The 15,972-nt window shown below is 33.0% G+C and overlaps 2 protein-coding genes across 4 annotated transcripts; one reads left to right on the top strand and one right to left on the bottom strand.

Moving 5' to 3' along the window:
* Positions 1 to 465: 465 nt before the first annotated feature.
* LOC139843206 (transcription factor BIM1) lies at positions 466 to 5,654 on the bottom strand. 3 transcript variants are annotated; one of them, XM_071833271.1, is made up of 13 exons: positions 5,358 to 5,653; positions 5,093 to 5,185; positions 4,961 to 4,997; positions 4,675 to 4,752; positions 3,297 to 3,686; positions 3,090 to 3,189; positions 2,871 to 2,992; positions 2,671 to 2,779; positions 2,096 to 2,165; positions 1,877 to 1,972; positions 1,340 to 1,770; positions 869 to 1,001; positions 466 to 758 (listed from the first exon to the last, which is right to left on the bottom strand). In XM_071833271.1, the coding sequence occupies exons 3-13, from the start codon at positions 4,995 to 4,997 to the stop codon at positions 648 to 650; spliced, it is 1,677 nt and encodes a 558-aa protein (XP_071689372.1). In that variant the 5' UTR covers positions 5,093 to 5,185; positions 5,358 to 5,653; the 3' UTR covers positions 466 to 647. The 3 variants fall into 3 exon arrangements, with proteins under 3 accessions (XP_071689372.1, XP_071689373.1, XP_071689374.1); XM_071833272.1 differs by having other exon boundaries at positions 2,671 to 2,761; positions 4,961 to 5,185; positions 5,358 to 5,654; XM_071833273.1 differs by having other exon boundaries at positions 2,671 to 2,758; positions 4,961 to 5,185; positions 5,358 to 5,654.
* A 1,138-nt stretch (positions 5,655 to 6,792) lies between these two features.
* LOC139840569 (uncharacterized) lies at positions 6,793 to 7,212 on the top strand. The gene has a single exon (XM_071830832.1). The coding sequence runs from the start codon at positions 6,793 to 6,795 to the stop codon at positions 7,210 to 7,212; it is 420 nt and encodes a 139-aa protein (XP_071686933.1).
* The last annotated feature ends 8,760 nt before the right edge of the window (positions 7,213 to 15,972 follow it).

Genomic DNA, 15,972 nt, shown 5'->3' with positions numbered 1-15,972 from the left:
TTCGTGTTTGTTGGTAAACATAATTTTGTGTTAAAACTAGTCATAACAGTTTGATAGAGTTGGCTTTTATTGTTTGACACCCTGATTTGGGGCCTGGGGGTACTGAAGAAGGGTGAAGTCCAACAGATTATGAACAAGTAATTACTCTATAGTTTAGTGCTTAAAATATATGTGTTTACAAACTGACTATAGGTGAAAGCCAAATGTATAACTCCATCAGTTAATAAAGTAACAATACAATTTACAATACAACAATGACAATCTCATCTAAAAACATTCAGAAAATCAATTTTCTTCAATCATATGAATCCGGCTTCTTAAAATCTAACAATGGAGCCTCTTTACTACAGATATGGCAATGAATAATAATGATGCTAATAGCAATAATAATAAAAATTACTGTAATTATTATTAAGGTTTAATAATAATAATAATAATAATAATAATAAAATAATAATAATAATAATAACTCATTTTTTGTCAGAATATTCTGTGCAACCCCCCAGGCATGTACAATGTATTTTATCTGCAAGACAATTAGAAAGAAAAAACAGAAATGATCCTCATAAGCTAAAAGAGGATCACCCTTTGGAAAAATGAGTTGAGTACTTAATACCAAATATTAGTTAAATTTGTCCTAGTAACTTTTAATTTCTGCTTGTCTTAAACCTCTTCAAGGATTTATCGCCATTGTCCTCCCGTGTGCTTGAAAGTCTTGAACGTCCCAGAATTTCCTCAATCGGAGGAACTTCGGTTTTCTGTTTCCAAATCATACACTAGAACGAGTTATGACTGAAACTAGTGGTGTAACTGATGCTAATTATTACTATTTTATTTTATTGATCTGATTATTAGAAAATGCAAGTACCTTAAGAATAGGTGTTGAAGAATTGTGTGTACTATTATTTGCTCTTTTTCCCAGGTCAATTTGTACCGAAATATTGGCTTGTGACAAATCCACACCGGAGCTTTGCAGCGCTTGTGTTAGCGTACTCAATAACCTGTATATACATCTATTTGTCAGCATGTAGTAAATCAAAGTTCACAAAAATCAATACTGGAGGTGATAAGATGGGAGGGTTAGAAAAAGGGTACAAAATTACTCGTAATATTTAATGAAGCTAATTCTCTATATAAAGCAATTTAGAGGTTGTGTGCACCAAAAACATAGTTAAATTTCAACCCTTTGACCCGTTTAGCGCATTTATACTTTTTGACCCACTGTGGAGAAAAACAAAACCCATTTCGACCCATTTATAAGTAAAGGATCGAAATTGGAAATTTTAAGCAAAATAGACTCGATGATTAAGGCTACATGAATAGAATAATAGACTCTTACCCTTGAGAGTAAATTGCTGAGATACTGATTGTGCCGCTTTCAATTGTTAGTTCTTGATCTTTCAACTTATCACCAGAAACAGTACAATCGGTTGTATATGACCTGGTGTGCCATAACTGGGCTGCAGTGTTGGCTGTATCAGATGGTAGAGTTGAAGGAAGTGGTGCAGTCACACTGGAGCTTCCACAACCAGGAGAGTATATGTTTGGCTGCAAAGGTGAAGGAAAAGGTGATCCTTTATTGGCTAACCGTGTGTGCTGACAAACTTCCTTCATTGTTTCATGAGAACTTAAGTCGGAATCTGATAAAGTTTGCGCCTTTGTGGGAAGGTTTAAGGCAGCAATGCTCTTGTTGACCAATGCTGGTCCAGATACACTGTTCTTGACTGGTAGTTGATCAACGAATCCTTCAGTTGGTTTTTGGTTATTGTTCTGTTCGAATCAAGACAGCTAGTAAAGTTAGATATTAATACAAATTCATCTTTATTGGAACAATCAATTAATAATTTTCAGTCAAAAGCTGAAAGATTGAATTTACCCATGGTATTATAGTAGATTGTTCGTTATTCCATCCACGACATGAATCCTCATACTTGTGTACCTTCTCTTGTAGAAACTGGATGTACTCAATAACCTATGAAATTCAAATAGTAAAGCTTAAATACTTTTCGATTCTAGCTTACGAATGTACTTTTCAACAAGAGAGGATTTTCGGTTTGAACTATCAGATGTATCAGACAAGTCCCTCATTGTATACCTCTAACAAAAATGACGCCTTATCTCTCTTCTGCTCACCGTGAGGGATGAGTTCTCTTAACATTGAAAATCTGCACATGTATAGAAAGATTGTATATCAACCTCAACAATGATCATTAGGGCGGAACATAGTGTTTACCCAAAGGGGTATCCGTCCCGAATTTAACGGAAAATTTTTTTACACTAAAATGAAAAATTTACCAAAAAATAAGGTTCTCTAGTGTTTACCCCTGCTGACAATGAAAAATTTATTAAGTTTTTACACCCACCCCATCTGTATCCGGGTTCAAGTTCAGCCAATGGATCATACTAGATCTCAAATACCATGCAATGATAATTGAAATGTTTGATTAAAACAATCCAAGTACGTGGTACACATAAAAAGTAGATTTCGGCCAACTTGCTATTGTTGTGTCCGTTTTGACTAGTTTAAGATAGAATCATAGAACGCAACCCAAATGGACCCATTAATAGAATAGATGGGGTCGTTTTACCACCTCCCCAGTGTTTGTAGGGTCCTATATAAATGTCTAAACATGTGTATAGTAGAAAGTGTTGAGCTATAGGCATATATACCTGTCATTAATTTTGCTTCTTCGACGTTGCTCAGTAGCAGAATGCTTTGAGCGTGGGGTGTTCGGCTTTTGTTCATGCTGCGTCGTGTCTACTTTAACAGACAAAACACCTATCAATTTACAGGAGTATTTTGTACATTCTGAGAATATGAATTTCATTTCGTGTGAGAGAAAGTACCGAATTTTAGAAAGGATAGATACCTTTGTAATTTGAGGATGGTTCTTTCTTGATAACAAACTCTTCTTCATCATCTTCGTCGTCTCGAGTAGCTTTAGCAGACTTCAACATATCAACGAAACTTGGATTCTTTTGGGCTGATGGACTGCAAATCATCACAAGATGGTTACATAAGTATGCATGCATAATTTAAATTATTAATTAAAATTTAAATTTTACAGAGTGGAAAGAAACTAACAGACCGAGAAGATGACATGGTGGTTGTTGGATGGGCGGATGATGACTGTGATGGCCGCTCCATTGATGTCATCCATGGCACTCCTCCAATCTTCATGCCACCCTCTTTTAGCAACATTTGAAAAGTATGATCAGTTTCCACAACAATACATAATTTTTACAGGTGGCAATTTTGACCCATTTCCTACTAACTAATTTTACAACAATCATACCTCTTGTCATATGCAGATTTCCAACAATATTCTCCTTCCCTGTCTTTCCCTTCTTTCCGGCAGATTCTTCCCAAAGCGAGAAACCACTCCCTGCAGTATAAGAACTGCAGTTTGAATTTTCATCATTTTTATCACTACCACTAGATTGTGCAGCAGCCGTGATCACGACCCCCTCGGCCTTTGGCATCCTTTGACTTTGACTAATACAAGAAATGTGACTAATACTATAAGTCCCAATACCACCAGGAAGAATGTGTTCGACTGCAGTAGTTCCAGCTGGCGGGACCGACTTCCCAGCTACTGATTCTTCGACTTTATTTCCTTCTTTAGCGACGCTTTTACGGACACATTCAAGTGGTTGCAAGAAGTCATGAGTTTCAAGATAGCCACCTTTTTAATGGATTAAACAAATAAAAATTATCAGTTAAAATATATTTGTTGAAGGAAAAACAAGAAAATAGATTTATATTTATACTAGTAATAATAACTCTCTTTATGATGGTACATTTTCTAGGTGAAAAAATATATGGGATTGGTAATTTATAAAATAAATGGAAATATGGCTAGGTCAGGTGTATGGATGCATCACGTGATAGCCAACATGGATCCAACAAAATTAGATTAACAATTCTAGCACCGATCCCAACAAAGACATTTCTACTATCGTTTTTGTCGTCCTTTCTTTATCTTCTTTCGTCTCTTTTAGTCTTTTTCTATTTCTCATCTGTTTTTTAACTTTCTTTATTTATCATTTACTCTTCATAAATAAACATCTACATCCTGAGATGTCATATCAATATTATGCTTTTTATCTTCAACAAAGTTTTAGTACAAACATTATTTATTTATATATTTTTTATTCATAAAATATTTACTGTAATAATCACAGAAAATGTAATAAATCATCCTGCCACATTTCAATGACAAAACTAATTCGTTAGTAGTATATAATAGTAGTTTTTATCCATTAAAATGAAAAATTTATTCTTTCTTTTTTTTTTTTAAAAAAAAATGAGTCTAATTTCAGTTTAAAAACATTAGAAATAAATGATTTTAATGAAAAATAGAGATAGAAAACATATCAAGGTCTTCCCTTAATAATTGAACCTTGAGTCATTTATTATTGACTACAAATGAATTTTACTGATAAAAAAAAAATTAACTTTTTTAAAAAGATAAATCTAATAATATGCTTGCTGTTAAACAAATTTTGATTTTGTGTTAGTTTTGTGGGCAATTTTCCTAATAATAAAAATATTTAAAAAAAGTCATGCGCAGATTTCCTTACAACTTTAACTAGACTAGTGAATTTGTATGATGAAAATAAAATTCTAAAGGATCGAGAATTTATTAAAAAAAAAAAAAAAAAAAAAATTACCGGGAAAATTAGTAGCAGCAGATGGATCCTGGTGAGCAGGTGAATAAAGCGAAAGAAAGTCATGCGTAGGTTTCCTACCTGCAAATAAATTCAACAATATCACTTCCTAATTTTCTCATAACAATAATTCCCCCCTTCTGTTACGTGACGTCAACCCTCACCTTCTCAACGTCCATATATATACACACACACACACGTACGTATTCACACGTGCACTTCATGTGATATAAATCATACAAATGTAACCAGATATAGATATATATGCATAATAATTCAGTTATCGTACCTTGTGTTCCGAAAGGACGTGGTTGAGGTAGCTCCATCTAGATGCACAGATTTTATATTTAATCCAATTATTAATTATCAAATATAATAATTGAATTTTCAGTTATGGAATCACGGAGCACAGATCTAGCACCAGGAATTCATGTAGATGACGTGATTTCAGTTGCGCCTCCTGTTCTACAACTTCCTTGATTGGGAGCGCATTCGTCACGTAATTCTGATCCACCTTTAAATAAAATATACACAAAATAAAACTGAAATTGTTAATTCACACAAAATTCACCATAGTTGCAGCAAATATAATCATAATTGTAACTGTAATCGTGATACTGAATTTATTATTTAGATGAACAAAAAATTAATAGAACGAGATCGGAATACGAAAGATGAATACGTACCGTGACTAAATCCGATAATTCTGTTGCGAAATTCAGGTGAATTTGAAGACAATTGACTTGCGAAATAACGAAATTCAGCTCAATTTTGTGTTCCTGTAGCTATATACATTGAATTAACTTAACAGCTGTGTAATTCAATTGTTGTGGAAGGTATTATAGAGATAGAATTGTGTATGTATAAGTGAAGGAAATGATGATGACGGAAACGGAGAGAGGGGGGGTGATGAAAGATAGGATTTATTGTCAGTTCAGATCTCTTTCTTTTTTCTCTCTCTGAAACCAAGTTTTCGAGTGCGTGTTTATGTGTGTGTGTGATTTTATACGGTCCCCGTTTAGTCGTTATGGGGCAATATGGATGAAAAGTTATAACGCTGTTTATTTTAACGGCTGTTGGGCTCTTTTAATGTTCGCGTTTCAACGGTGTGTATGTGGTTCCAAAACTAAGTGATAACCAAGTTCGAAAAAATTGTTAATTGTTGGTATTATTTAGGGATGGCCATGGTCACCCGATCCGGTGGATATCCATCCGATCCACCTGCTTCGTGATAGATATGGACGAACCTAAATGGATATGGATATGGATATGGATGAACCTAAATAGATATGGATATGGACATGGATGAAAAGTTTCATCCATGAATATATCCATTATCACCCGAAATACATATACAAATACATAAATATAGATATATGCTTACATATTTACTATTACAAGTTTATTTACCGTTAGATTTATATATGCTTTCAACCTTATAATGAAATAACTACAATATATTACAATAAAACACGCATATTTAACAAAATAAACTTACAAATTTCATATTTAATTTTTCATAATTCATGTTTTAAAGTAAAATTTAACAAATTTTGTTATATCTTCGACAAAGATTACACATTCTTATGGGTATAATTTAAATATATCATGTTATATTTATTTCTGTTACACTTAATTTTTATTTTAATCGCATATTAGAAAATATCATAACATTTTTTTAATATCCATTGGATATCCATTAACCCGCTTAATTCACTGGATATGGATATGGATATGGATATGGATGAACAAAAACTAAATGGATATGGATGTGGATACGGCATCATCCGCTCCATATCCGATCCATTGCCATCCCTAATATTATTCGAACAAATTGAAAAATTGAGAATGCTAAATGTAAGCATTTACATTTAAACATACCATAAGTAAGTTTTAAAATTATATTAAATTAAATTACAAAATATGCATATTTATTTTTTAACATCGACTTTGCTTATATAATTTTAGTATCAAAACGGTCTATATATGGAAAGTTTAAACGTAATCCATAAAGCTACGTTTATCATTTTGTTGAAAAATTAATGAGAAATTAATCGAACGGGATGTTTTATATATTAGTATGATAAAAGTAATTTTATGTTCACTCAAATTTCAATAAAAATGATTCACTCAAATAGAATAGTAACAATATCTACCAATAAGGAAGAGACTTTCACGGTCATTAGCGCATACGCACCTCATATGGGTTTAAGTGATGCTGAAAAGAAGAGTTTTTGGGAATTGTTAAATGAGGTAGTGAGGGGGAGCCCAGCGGATCATCGATTGATTATTGGGGGTGATCTGAATGGACACATTGGAGCGGAGGCAGAAGTTTACGAAGGAGCCCATGGGGGCTTTGGGTTTGGTCCTAGAAACGAAGAAGGGCGCTCAATTCTTGAGTTTGCCATTGCCCACGAGTTGGTTATAGCAAACTCTTTCTTCAAGAAGAGGGATTATCAGTTAGCCACTTTTCATAGCGGGGGTCGCTGCACCAAGATTGACTTTTTGCTCCTTCGTAAAGGGGAACTTAGGACATGTTGAAATATCCCGTTCTTATTGATTAAAAACGTTCCATATTAATTGATTTCGTTGCGAGGTTTTGACCTCTATATGAGACGTTTTTCAAAGACTGCATTCATTTTTAAAACAAACCATAACCTTTATTTCATAAATAAAGGTTTAAAAAACTTTACGTAGATTATCAAATAATGATAATCTAAAATATCATGTTTACACACGACCATTACATAATGGTTTACAATACAAATATGTTACATCGAAATCAGTTTCTTGAATGCGGTTTTTACACAATATCATACAAACATGGACTCCAAATCTTGTCCTTATTTTAGTATGCAACAGCGGAAGCTCTTAGTATTCACCTGAGAATAAACATGCTTTAAACGTCAACAAAAATGTTGGTGAGTTATAGGTTTAACCTATATATATCAAATCGTAACAATAGACCACAAGATTTCATATTTCAATACACATCCCATACATAGAGATAAAAATCATTCATATGGTGAACACCTGGTAATCGACATTAACAAGATGCATATATAAGAATATCCCCATCATTCCGGGACACCCTTCGGATATGATATAAATTTCGAAGTACTAAAGCATCCAGTACTTTGGATGGGGTTTGTTAGGCCCAATAGATCTATCTTTAGGATTCGCGTCAATTAGGGTGTCTGTTCCCTAATTCTTAGATTACCAGACTTAATAAAAAGGGGCATATTCGATTTCGATAATTCAACCATAGAATGTAGTTTCACGTACTTGTGTCTATTTTGTAAATCATTTATAAAACCTGCATGTATTCTCATCCCAAAAATATTAGATTTTAAAAGTGGGACTATAACTCACTTTCACAGATTTTTACTTCGTCGGGAAGTAAGACTTGGCCACTGGTTGATTCACGAACCTATAACAATATATACATATATATCAAAGTATGTTCAAAATATATTTACAACACTTTTAATATATTTTGATGTTTTAAGTTTATTAAGTCAGCTGTCCTCGTTAATAACCTACAACTAGTTGTCCACAGTTAGATGTACAGAAATAAATCGATAAATATTATCTTGAATCAATCCACGACCCAGTGTATACGTATCTCAGTATTGATCACAACTCAAACTATATATATTTTGGAATCAACCTCAACCCTGTATAGCTAACTCCAACATTCACATATAGAGTGTCTATGGTTGTTCCGAAATATATATAGATGTGTCGACATGATAGGTCGAAATATTGTATACGTGTCTATGGTATCTCAAGATTACATAATATACAATACAAGTTGATTAAGTTATGGTTGGAATAGATTTGTTACCAATTTTCACGTAGCTAAAATGAGAAAAATTATCCAATCTTGTTTTACCCATAACTTCTTCATTTTAAATCCGTTTTGAGTGAATCAAATTGCTATGGTTTCATATTGAACTCTATTTTATGAATCTAAACAGAAAAAGTATAGATTTATTGTCGGAAAAATAAGTTACAAGTCATTTTTGTAAAGGTAGTCATTTCAGTCGAAAGAACGACGTCTAGATGACCATTTTAGAAAACATACTTCCACTTTGAGTTTAACCATAATTTTTGGATATAGTTTCATGTTCATAATAAAAATCATTTTCCCAGAATAATAACTTTTAAATCAAAGTTTATCATAGTTTTTAATTAACTAACCCAAAACAGCCCACGGTGTTACTACGACGGCGTAAATCCGGTTTTACGGTGTTTTTCGTGTTTCCAGGTTTTAAATCATTAAGTTAGCATATCATATAGATATAGAACATGTGTTTAGTTGATTTTAAAAGTCCAGTTAGAAGGATTAACTTTTATTTGCGAACAAGTTTAGAATTAACTAAACTATGTTCTAGTGATTACAAGTTTAAACCTTCGAATAAGATTGCTTTATATGTATGAATCGAATGATGTTATGAACATCATTACTACCTCAAGTTCCTTGGATAAACCTACTGGAAATGAGAAAAATAGATCTAGCTTCAAAGGATCCTTGGATGGCTTGAAATTTCTTGAAGCAGAATCATGACACGAAAACAATTTCAAGTAAGATTTCCACTCGAAATAAGATTGTTATAGTTATAGAAATTGAATTAAAGTTTGAATATGATTATTACCTTGTATTAGAAAGATAACCTACTGTAAGTAACAAAGGTTTCTTGATCTTGGATGATTACTTGGAATGGATTTAGAAAACTTGGAAGTAAACTTGCAATCTTGGAAGTATTCTTGATTTTATGAAACTAGAACTTTTGGAATTTTTGAAGAACACTTAGAACTTGAAGATAGAACTTGAGAGAGATCAATTAGATGAATAAAATTGAAGAATGAAAGTATTTGTAGGTGTTTTTGGTCATTGGTGTATGAATTAGATATAAAGGATATGTAATTTTGTTTTCATGTAAATAAGTCATGAATGATTACTCATATTTTTGTAATTTTATGAGATATTTCATGCTAGTTGCCAAATGATGGTTCCCACATGTGTTAGGTGACTCACATGGGCTGCTAAGAGCTGATCATTGGAGTGTATATACCAATAGTACATACATCTAAAAGCTGTGTATTGTACGAGTACAAATACGGGTGCATACGAGTAGAATTGTTGATGAAACTGAACGAGGATGTATTTGTAAGCATTTTTGTTAAGTAGAAGTATTTTGATAAGTGTCTTGAAGTCTTTCAAAAGTGTATGAATACATATTAAAATACTACATGTATATACATTTTAACTGAGTCGTTAAGTCATCGTTAGTCGTTACATGTAAGTGTTGTTTTGAAACCTTTAGGTTAACGATCTTGTTAAATGTTGTTAACCTAATGTTTATAATATCAAAAGAGATTTTAAATTATTATATTATCATGATATTATGATGTACGAATATCTCTTAATATGATATATATATATACATTAAATGTCGTTACAACGATAATCGTTACATATATGTCTCGTTTCAAAATCATTAAGTTAGTAGTCTTATTTTTACATATGTATTTCATTGTTAATACACTTAATAATATATTTACTTATCATTTAACATAATTAACCAAGTGTATCAATATCTTAATATGATTCATATGTACCTAGTAAGATGTTGTTATAACGATAATCGTTATATATATCGTTTTCGAGTTTCTTAAATTAATAGTCTCATTTTTATGTATATAACTCATTGTTAAAATACCTAATGAGATACATACTTATAATAAAATCATGTTAACTATATATATAACCATATATATGTCATCGTATAGTTTTTACAAGTTTTAACGTTCGTGAATCACCGGTCAACTTGGGTGGTCAATTATCTATATGAAACCTACTTCAATTAATCAAGTCTTAACAAGTTTGATTGCTTAACATGTTGGAAACACTTAATCATGTAAATAACAATTTCATTTAATATATATATAAACATGGAAAAGTTTGGGTCACTACACATGTAGGGACTGTAAGGTCCTTCCAGCCTTGACGTGCTCCTCCTAGCATAGATTGTTGGTCATGGACCTAGTCACCCGGGGAAGAGTGGGTAGGAGGGCCAGTTTAACCACCCGTCAAAGTACACTTGACGACCATCGTTATCTTGGTCCCACAGCTTGATCACAACTCTATATGAATTTAATAAATAACCTTGCATTCTTTATTTACAAATGATTTCCTATAAAGGAAACCTACCAAAATATGTAAGTTTAGAGAAACCGTACATTATTACTTAACCAAAAGTTGACCAAAACAAAGTCAACAGCATCCACTATTAAATGTATCAAAATAGAATGCAAGTTAATGTTTAACAAAAGCTGTCATCATAAATATGCAGACTCTCTAAGCACAGCGGAAGCAATCTATCATGAACCTGAGAATAAAACATGCGAGTAACTGTCAACAAAAATGCTGAGTGAATTATAGGTTTAATATTGCAAACAATATTTAATTTAAACCATAAAAATTTATGTTTGAAAACATAAAAACTCCCTTTTGAACCACAAAATTATATGCTAGAAAACATATAAAAACATTATTCCATTTACCGTGAGCCACCTGGTAACCACTTAACCATTTATTTACCCTTGCCAAACACAATAAATAATATACACCGAACAAGTGTATCTACAACAAAATACGAAGTACTAAACATTCCGATTATAAATTACTAGCGCGACTAGCTCGAAATGGGGTTGTCAAACCCGATAGATCTATCCATAGGATTCGCGTTCACTAGTAGAAACCAGTGATTACAGTTACCAGACTAGGGAATATTTTTGTTCAACTCACAATGAATAATTTAAACCAACTTCTACATGTGTCCAAAAATATAAAATAAATTGCATGTATTCTCATCCCAAAAGATTTAAATAGAAAAATGAGACTATAACTCACCTTAATAGTAATGAAGTAACCAACACAAGTAAGCGAACAACAAAAGTAGTACAGTGATCAGAAATGATCACAACGCCGACCTATAAACAAAGCAGGTCGATATAAATAACTAACTTAGGTCAAGTCTTAGTATGATAGCTATTGTACATGTTGCAAGTAGACATAGAACAATACTCAATATGCAATGGTTTGATTGGAACAACTTATGGACACACACTTTTTATTTTTAGAAAGTTTCTATTTTTGGCAGGTTTCCATTTTTGAAGAGTTTCTATTTTTGGAAAGTTTCTATATTTGGAAAGTTTCTATTTTTGGAAGGTCTCTATTTTTGGAAAGTTTCTATTTTTGGAAAGTTTCCAAATTTAGAATGTTGCTATTTTAGGAAAGTTTATAAGTTAGGAAAGTTTTCTTAATTAGAAAGTCAACAAAAGTCAACTGAAAGTCAAGGTCAACCGAAAGTCAACTCAAAAGTCAACCTTGGTCAAACGTAGTCAACGTTAATTTTAAAAGTGTAAGTTATAAAAATAATATAAGTTATAACGTTTATTAAAGTTAAATATGTCTAATTATGTCATAACATAAGTTTAATTAAATTAAAATGATTTATTAAAGTTAATATAAGTCTAAATGATATAATTAATATAACATAAGTATTTAATTAATTAATTAAATATTAGTCATAATATAAGTATTATTAATTAATAATAAATTTTAAATCATATCATAAGTATTATTAATTAATAATGAATTATTAATCATATCATAAGTTTCTAATTATAATTATTAAATCATAAGTATTTAATAATTAAATTATAACTAAATAATAACCAAGCCTTATAATAATTAAATAATTAATTAATCCTTATTATAAGTCTTATTATAATAATCTCATAATATAAGTTTAATACTTATCATAAGTATTTTCCATTAATAATGAAGTATTATTAATCATATGTTTAATTAAAATGTTAATTAAATCATAAGTATTAATTAAATGATATAATAAATATATATCATAAGTGGTAAATAATAATAATTATTTTTTTTATCATAAGTAATTAAATGATAATGAAATCCATTATTTATATCATAAGTTTAATAATTAGTCATAAGTTTTAAATCAAAAGTTCATCGGGTCGTATCCTGAGCCCCGGGTGTCGGTTTTCGGCGAGCCTTACATATATCTCCGCCTAAGCAAACCACCCGACACTTTGATACACTCAAGAACACCCTAAGAACGGTCCACAAGTCGTGATGTACAGCCATTACACTACTTGGAACTTCAATTCAATCAAAAACGTGTTTTAGACGTAACGGGTGATTCGTGGCTCGGGTTGAGATGACCCGAACATGAAAGTTCACCCCACCATCAGTCCTAACACACTAACACACCCTAAAGTCACCAAATATGGTCATAAAGTCAGACCAAACCTGGTTCATACCAAAATCAGATTTCAATCTTAACAAAATACCACTTTGCTCGTATCTAGGGCTCCGGGAATCGAAACGACATGAATCCGGAGTCTAAAATTAATGTCTTGCTGAGAGGAACTCATTTATATACTTTATTTTATGATCAAAATCAGTTACAATATCAGAAACACACGAAAAAGCTGCTGTCCCAATTTTATCAAACCGAAAAAAATATGCAATCGAGCAATTCTACGCATACAATCAACAATACAATAAGATATTATCATCATACTATCAATATAACATGTAAAAACAGAAAAATAATTGAAAAATTGAAAATCTAGGGTTAGGGTTTATACCCTAATCAACAATCAAGTAATATGAACGCGTAGAGATCGTTGTGTAGAATCCGATTATGTTGAAAGCCTCTTGAAATGATTAACAATTTTGTGAGATGATGATGATGTTCTTGGTGGTAGGTGACGGCAAGGAGAGCAAGGGGAGGAGGAAACAAAAATTAAAATGTGAAAATGGGGAAGAATGAAGTAGCGATTAGGTTTTGATCCCTAAAACTACAAGTTTGGGAAAAATGGCACAATACCCCCCTCCCCCTTGATATTTTCGGCTGAATTATGAAGGGTGGGCCCCACTTGTGGGCCAACTTGATAAATGAAAGAAGTCTTGTGGCCCGAATGCCCGAACGAAGCCCGAAACGCGAAAACACCACTGCGCGATTGATTTTTCGGAGAGATAACAAATACGCGACGAATAAAATATATAAACACTATATATGATCATATGACATTAAAATATCATATTTAAAATAATTAGGACTTAAAAATCCTAAAAGCTCGACCGTTGGTTTGAAAACCAAAAAGATTCGCCGGATAGAAATTCGCAACACGTAGAAACGTACAATTTAAGATATGAATACAAATATTCATATAACACATAATAATTAATATATTATTATAAAAATAATAATATAGGTCATAGAAATGACGTGGCACGAATAACAGTTAACGGTCATTAAATAATTAACGGTAAAAAATAACGGAAAAAGTAGGGTCGTTACAGTACCTTCCCGTTACGGAAATTTCGTCCCGAAATTTAAGCAGGTGCAGGGGTTTCCTCATCATTTGGGAACAAATGCGGGTACTTCTGCCTCATCTGATCTTCACGCTCCCAAGTGAACTCGGGACCGCGTCTGGCATTCCATCTAACTCGAACAATAGGAATTCTACTCTGCTTAAGAGTCTTAACCTCTCGATCCATAATTTCAACAGGTTCCTCAATAAAATGAAGTTGCTTATCAACATGAAGTTTCTCCAGAGGAATTGTCTTATCGGCCTCGGCCAAACACTTCTTTAAATTCAACATGTGAAAAACGTCGTGAATAGCACTGAGTTCTTGTGGCAATTTCCAACGATAAGCCACGGGTCCAACTCTCTCAATAATCTCAAACGGTCCAACAAAATGAGGATTCAACTTTCCTCTTTTACCAAAACGTATCACGCTCTTCTAAGGTGATACCTTCAACATAACACGATCACCGACCTGAAATTCAATATCGTTCCTTCTCTTATTGGCATAACTCTTTTGCGACTTCTAGCGGTTCTCAAACTTACCTTAATCTGTACGATCTTCTCGGTAGTCTCATGAATAATTCCTGGACCTGTGAGTTGAGCATCCCCAACCTCATTCCAGCAGACAGGAGACCTACACTTTCTACCATACAGTGCTTCAAAAGGTGCGGCTTAATACTTGCATGATAGCTGTTATTATAAGAAAATTCAGTCAGTGGCAAGTACTTATCCCAACCATTACCAAAATCAATGATGCATGCTCGTAACATGTCTTCCAACGTTTGAATGGTCCTTTCACTCTGACCATCTGACTGTGGATGATAAATAGTGTTCATATCCAATTTAGTTCCCAAAGCATCTTGTAAGGACCACCAAAATCTCGATGTAAATCGACTATCTCGGTCCAAAATAACACGGGAACACCATGTCTAAAAACAATCTCCTTCAAATACAAACAAGTAAGCTTCTCCTTCGAATCTGTTTCTTTAATCGGTAAGAAATGAGCTGATTTTGTGAGTCGGTCAACAATCACCCAAATGGTATCATAACCACCCACAACTCTCAGTAACTTCGTAATAAAATCCGTTGTAATACCTTCCCACTTCCACTCGGGAATCTCAGGTTGCACCAAAAGTCCAGATGGTTTCTGATGTTCAGCTTTAACCTTAGTACAGGTCAAACACTTAGCCACATATGTAGCCACATCAGCTTTCAAATTAGGCCACCAATACAGCTCCTTAAGGTCATGATACATCTTTCCTGAACCAGGATGAATAGACCCAGACTTACGAGCTTCATCTAAAACAAGTTGTCGCAAATCACCAAATTTTGGAATCCAAAGACGTCTAGCAAAATACCGAGTACCATCGATTCATACCTCTAACTGTTTACTCAAGCCTCGGACCTTCCCGTTACAAAATTCTCCTCCTTCAAGGCTTCTTGTTGAGCTGCAAGAATCTGCCTTGCGAGGTTTGTTCAAATGTTCATATTCAAGGCCCTAAACCTACGAGGTTCAACTCTCTCTTTTTGACTCAAAGCATCAGCCACGACACTGGCTTTTCCCGGAATGGCTAAAGGAGTTCACAATCATAATCGTTCAACAATTCAACCCATCTTCGCTACCTCATATTCCACTATCTTTGATCAAAGATATGTTGAAGACTTTTGTGATCACTGTACACTGTACATTTGACCCCATATAAGTAATGTCTCCAATTCTTGAGTGCGAACACAACAGCTTCCAATTCTAAATCATGGGTTGTATAATTATGCTCATGGATCTTCAACTGACGTGACGCGTAAGCAATGACTTTCTTTCGTTGCATCAAAACACAACCAAAGCCCTGATGCGAAGCATCACAACAAATAACCAAATCGTCATTA

Source organism: Rutidosis leptorrhynchoides, chromosome 4, assembly GCF_046630445.1.
Source record: "Rutidosis leptorrhynchoides isolate AG116_Rl617_1_P2 chromosome 4, CSIRO_AGI_Rlap_v1, whole genome shotgun sequence".
In the NCBI taxonomy this organism is placed as follows: domain Eukaryota; kingdom Viridiplantae; phylum Streptophyta; class Magnoliopsida; order Asterales; family Asteraceae; genus Rutidosis; species Rutidosis leptorrhynchoides.
The sequence above is the reverse complement of the archived record's forward strand: the minus strand, read 5'-3'. Positions and strand labels throughout refer to the sequence as shown.

Coding starts and splice junctions, on each gene's coding strand:
- LOC139843206 (XM_071833271.1), bottom strand. CDS start 4,997: ATGGAGCTACCTCAACCACGTCCTTTCGGAACACAAG. Junction 2,993..3,089: donor ACCACCATGTCATCTTCTCG/GTCTGTTAGTTT, acceptor GATGATTTGCAG/TCCATCAGCCCAAAAGAATC. Junction 1,002..1,339: donor TCAGCAATTTACTCTCAAGG/GTAAGAGTCTAT, acceptor ATGTATATACAG/GTTATTGAGTACGCTAACAC.
- LOC139840569 (XM_071830832.1), top strand. CDS start 6,793: ATGATTCACTCAAATAGAATAGTAACAATATCTACCAATAAGGAAGAG.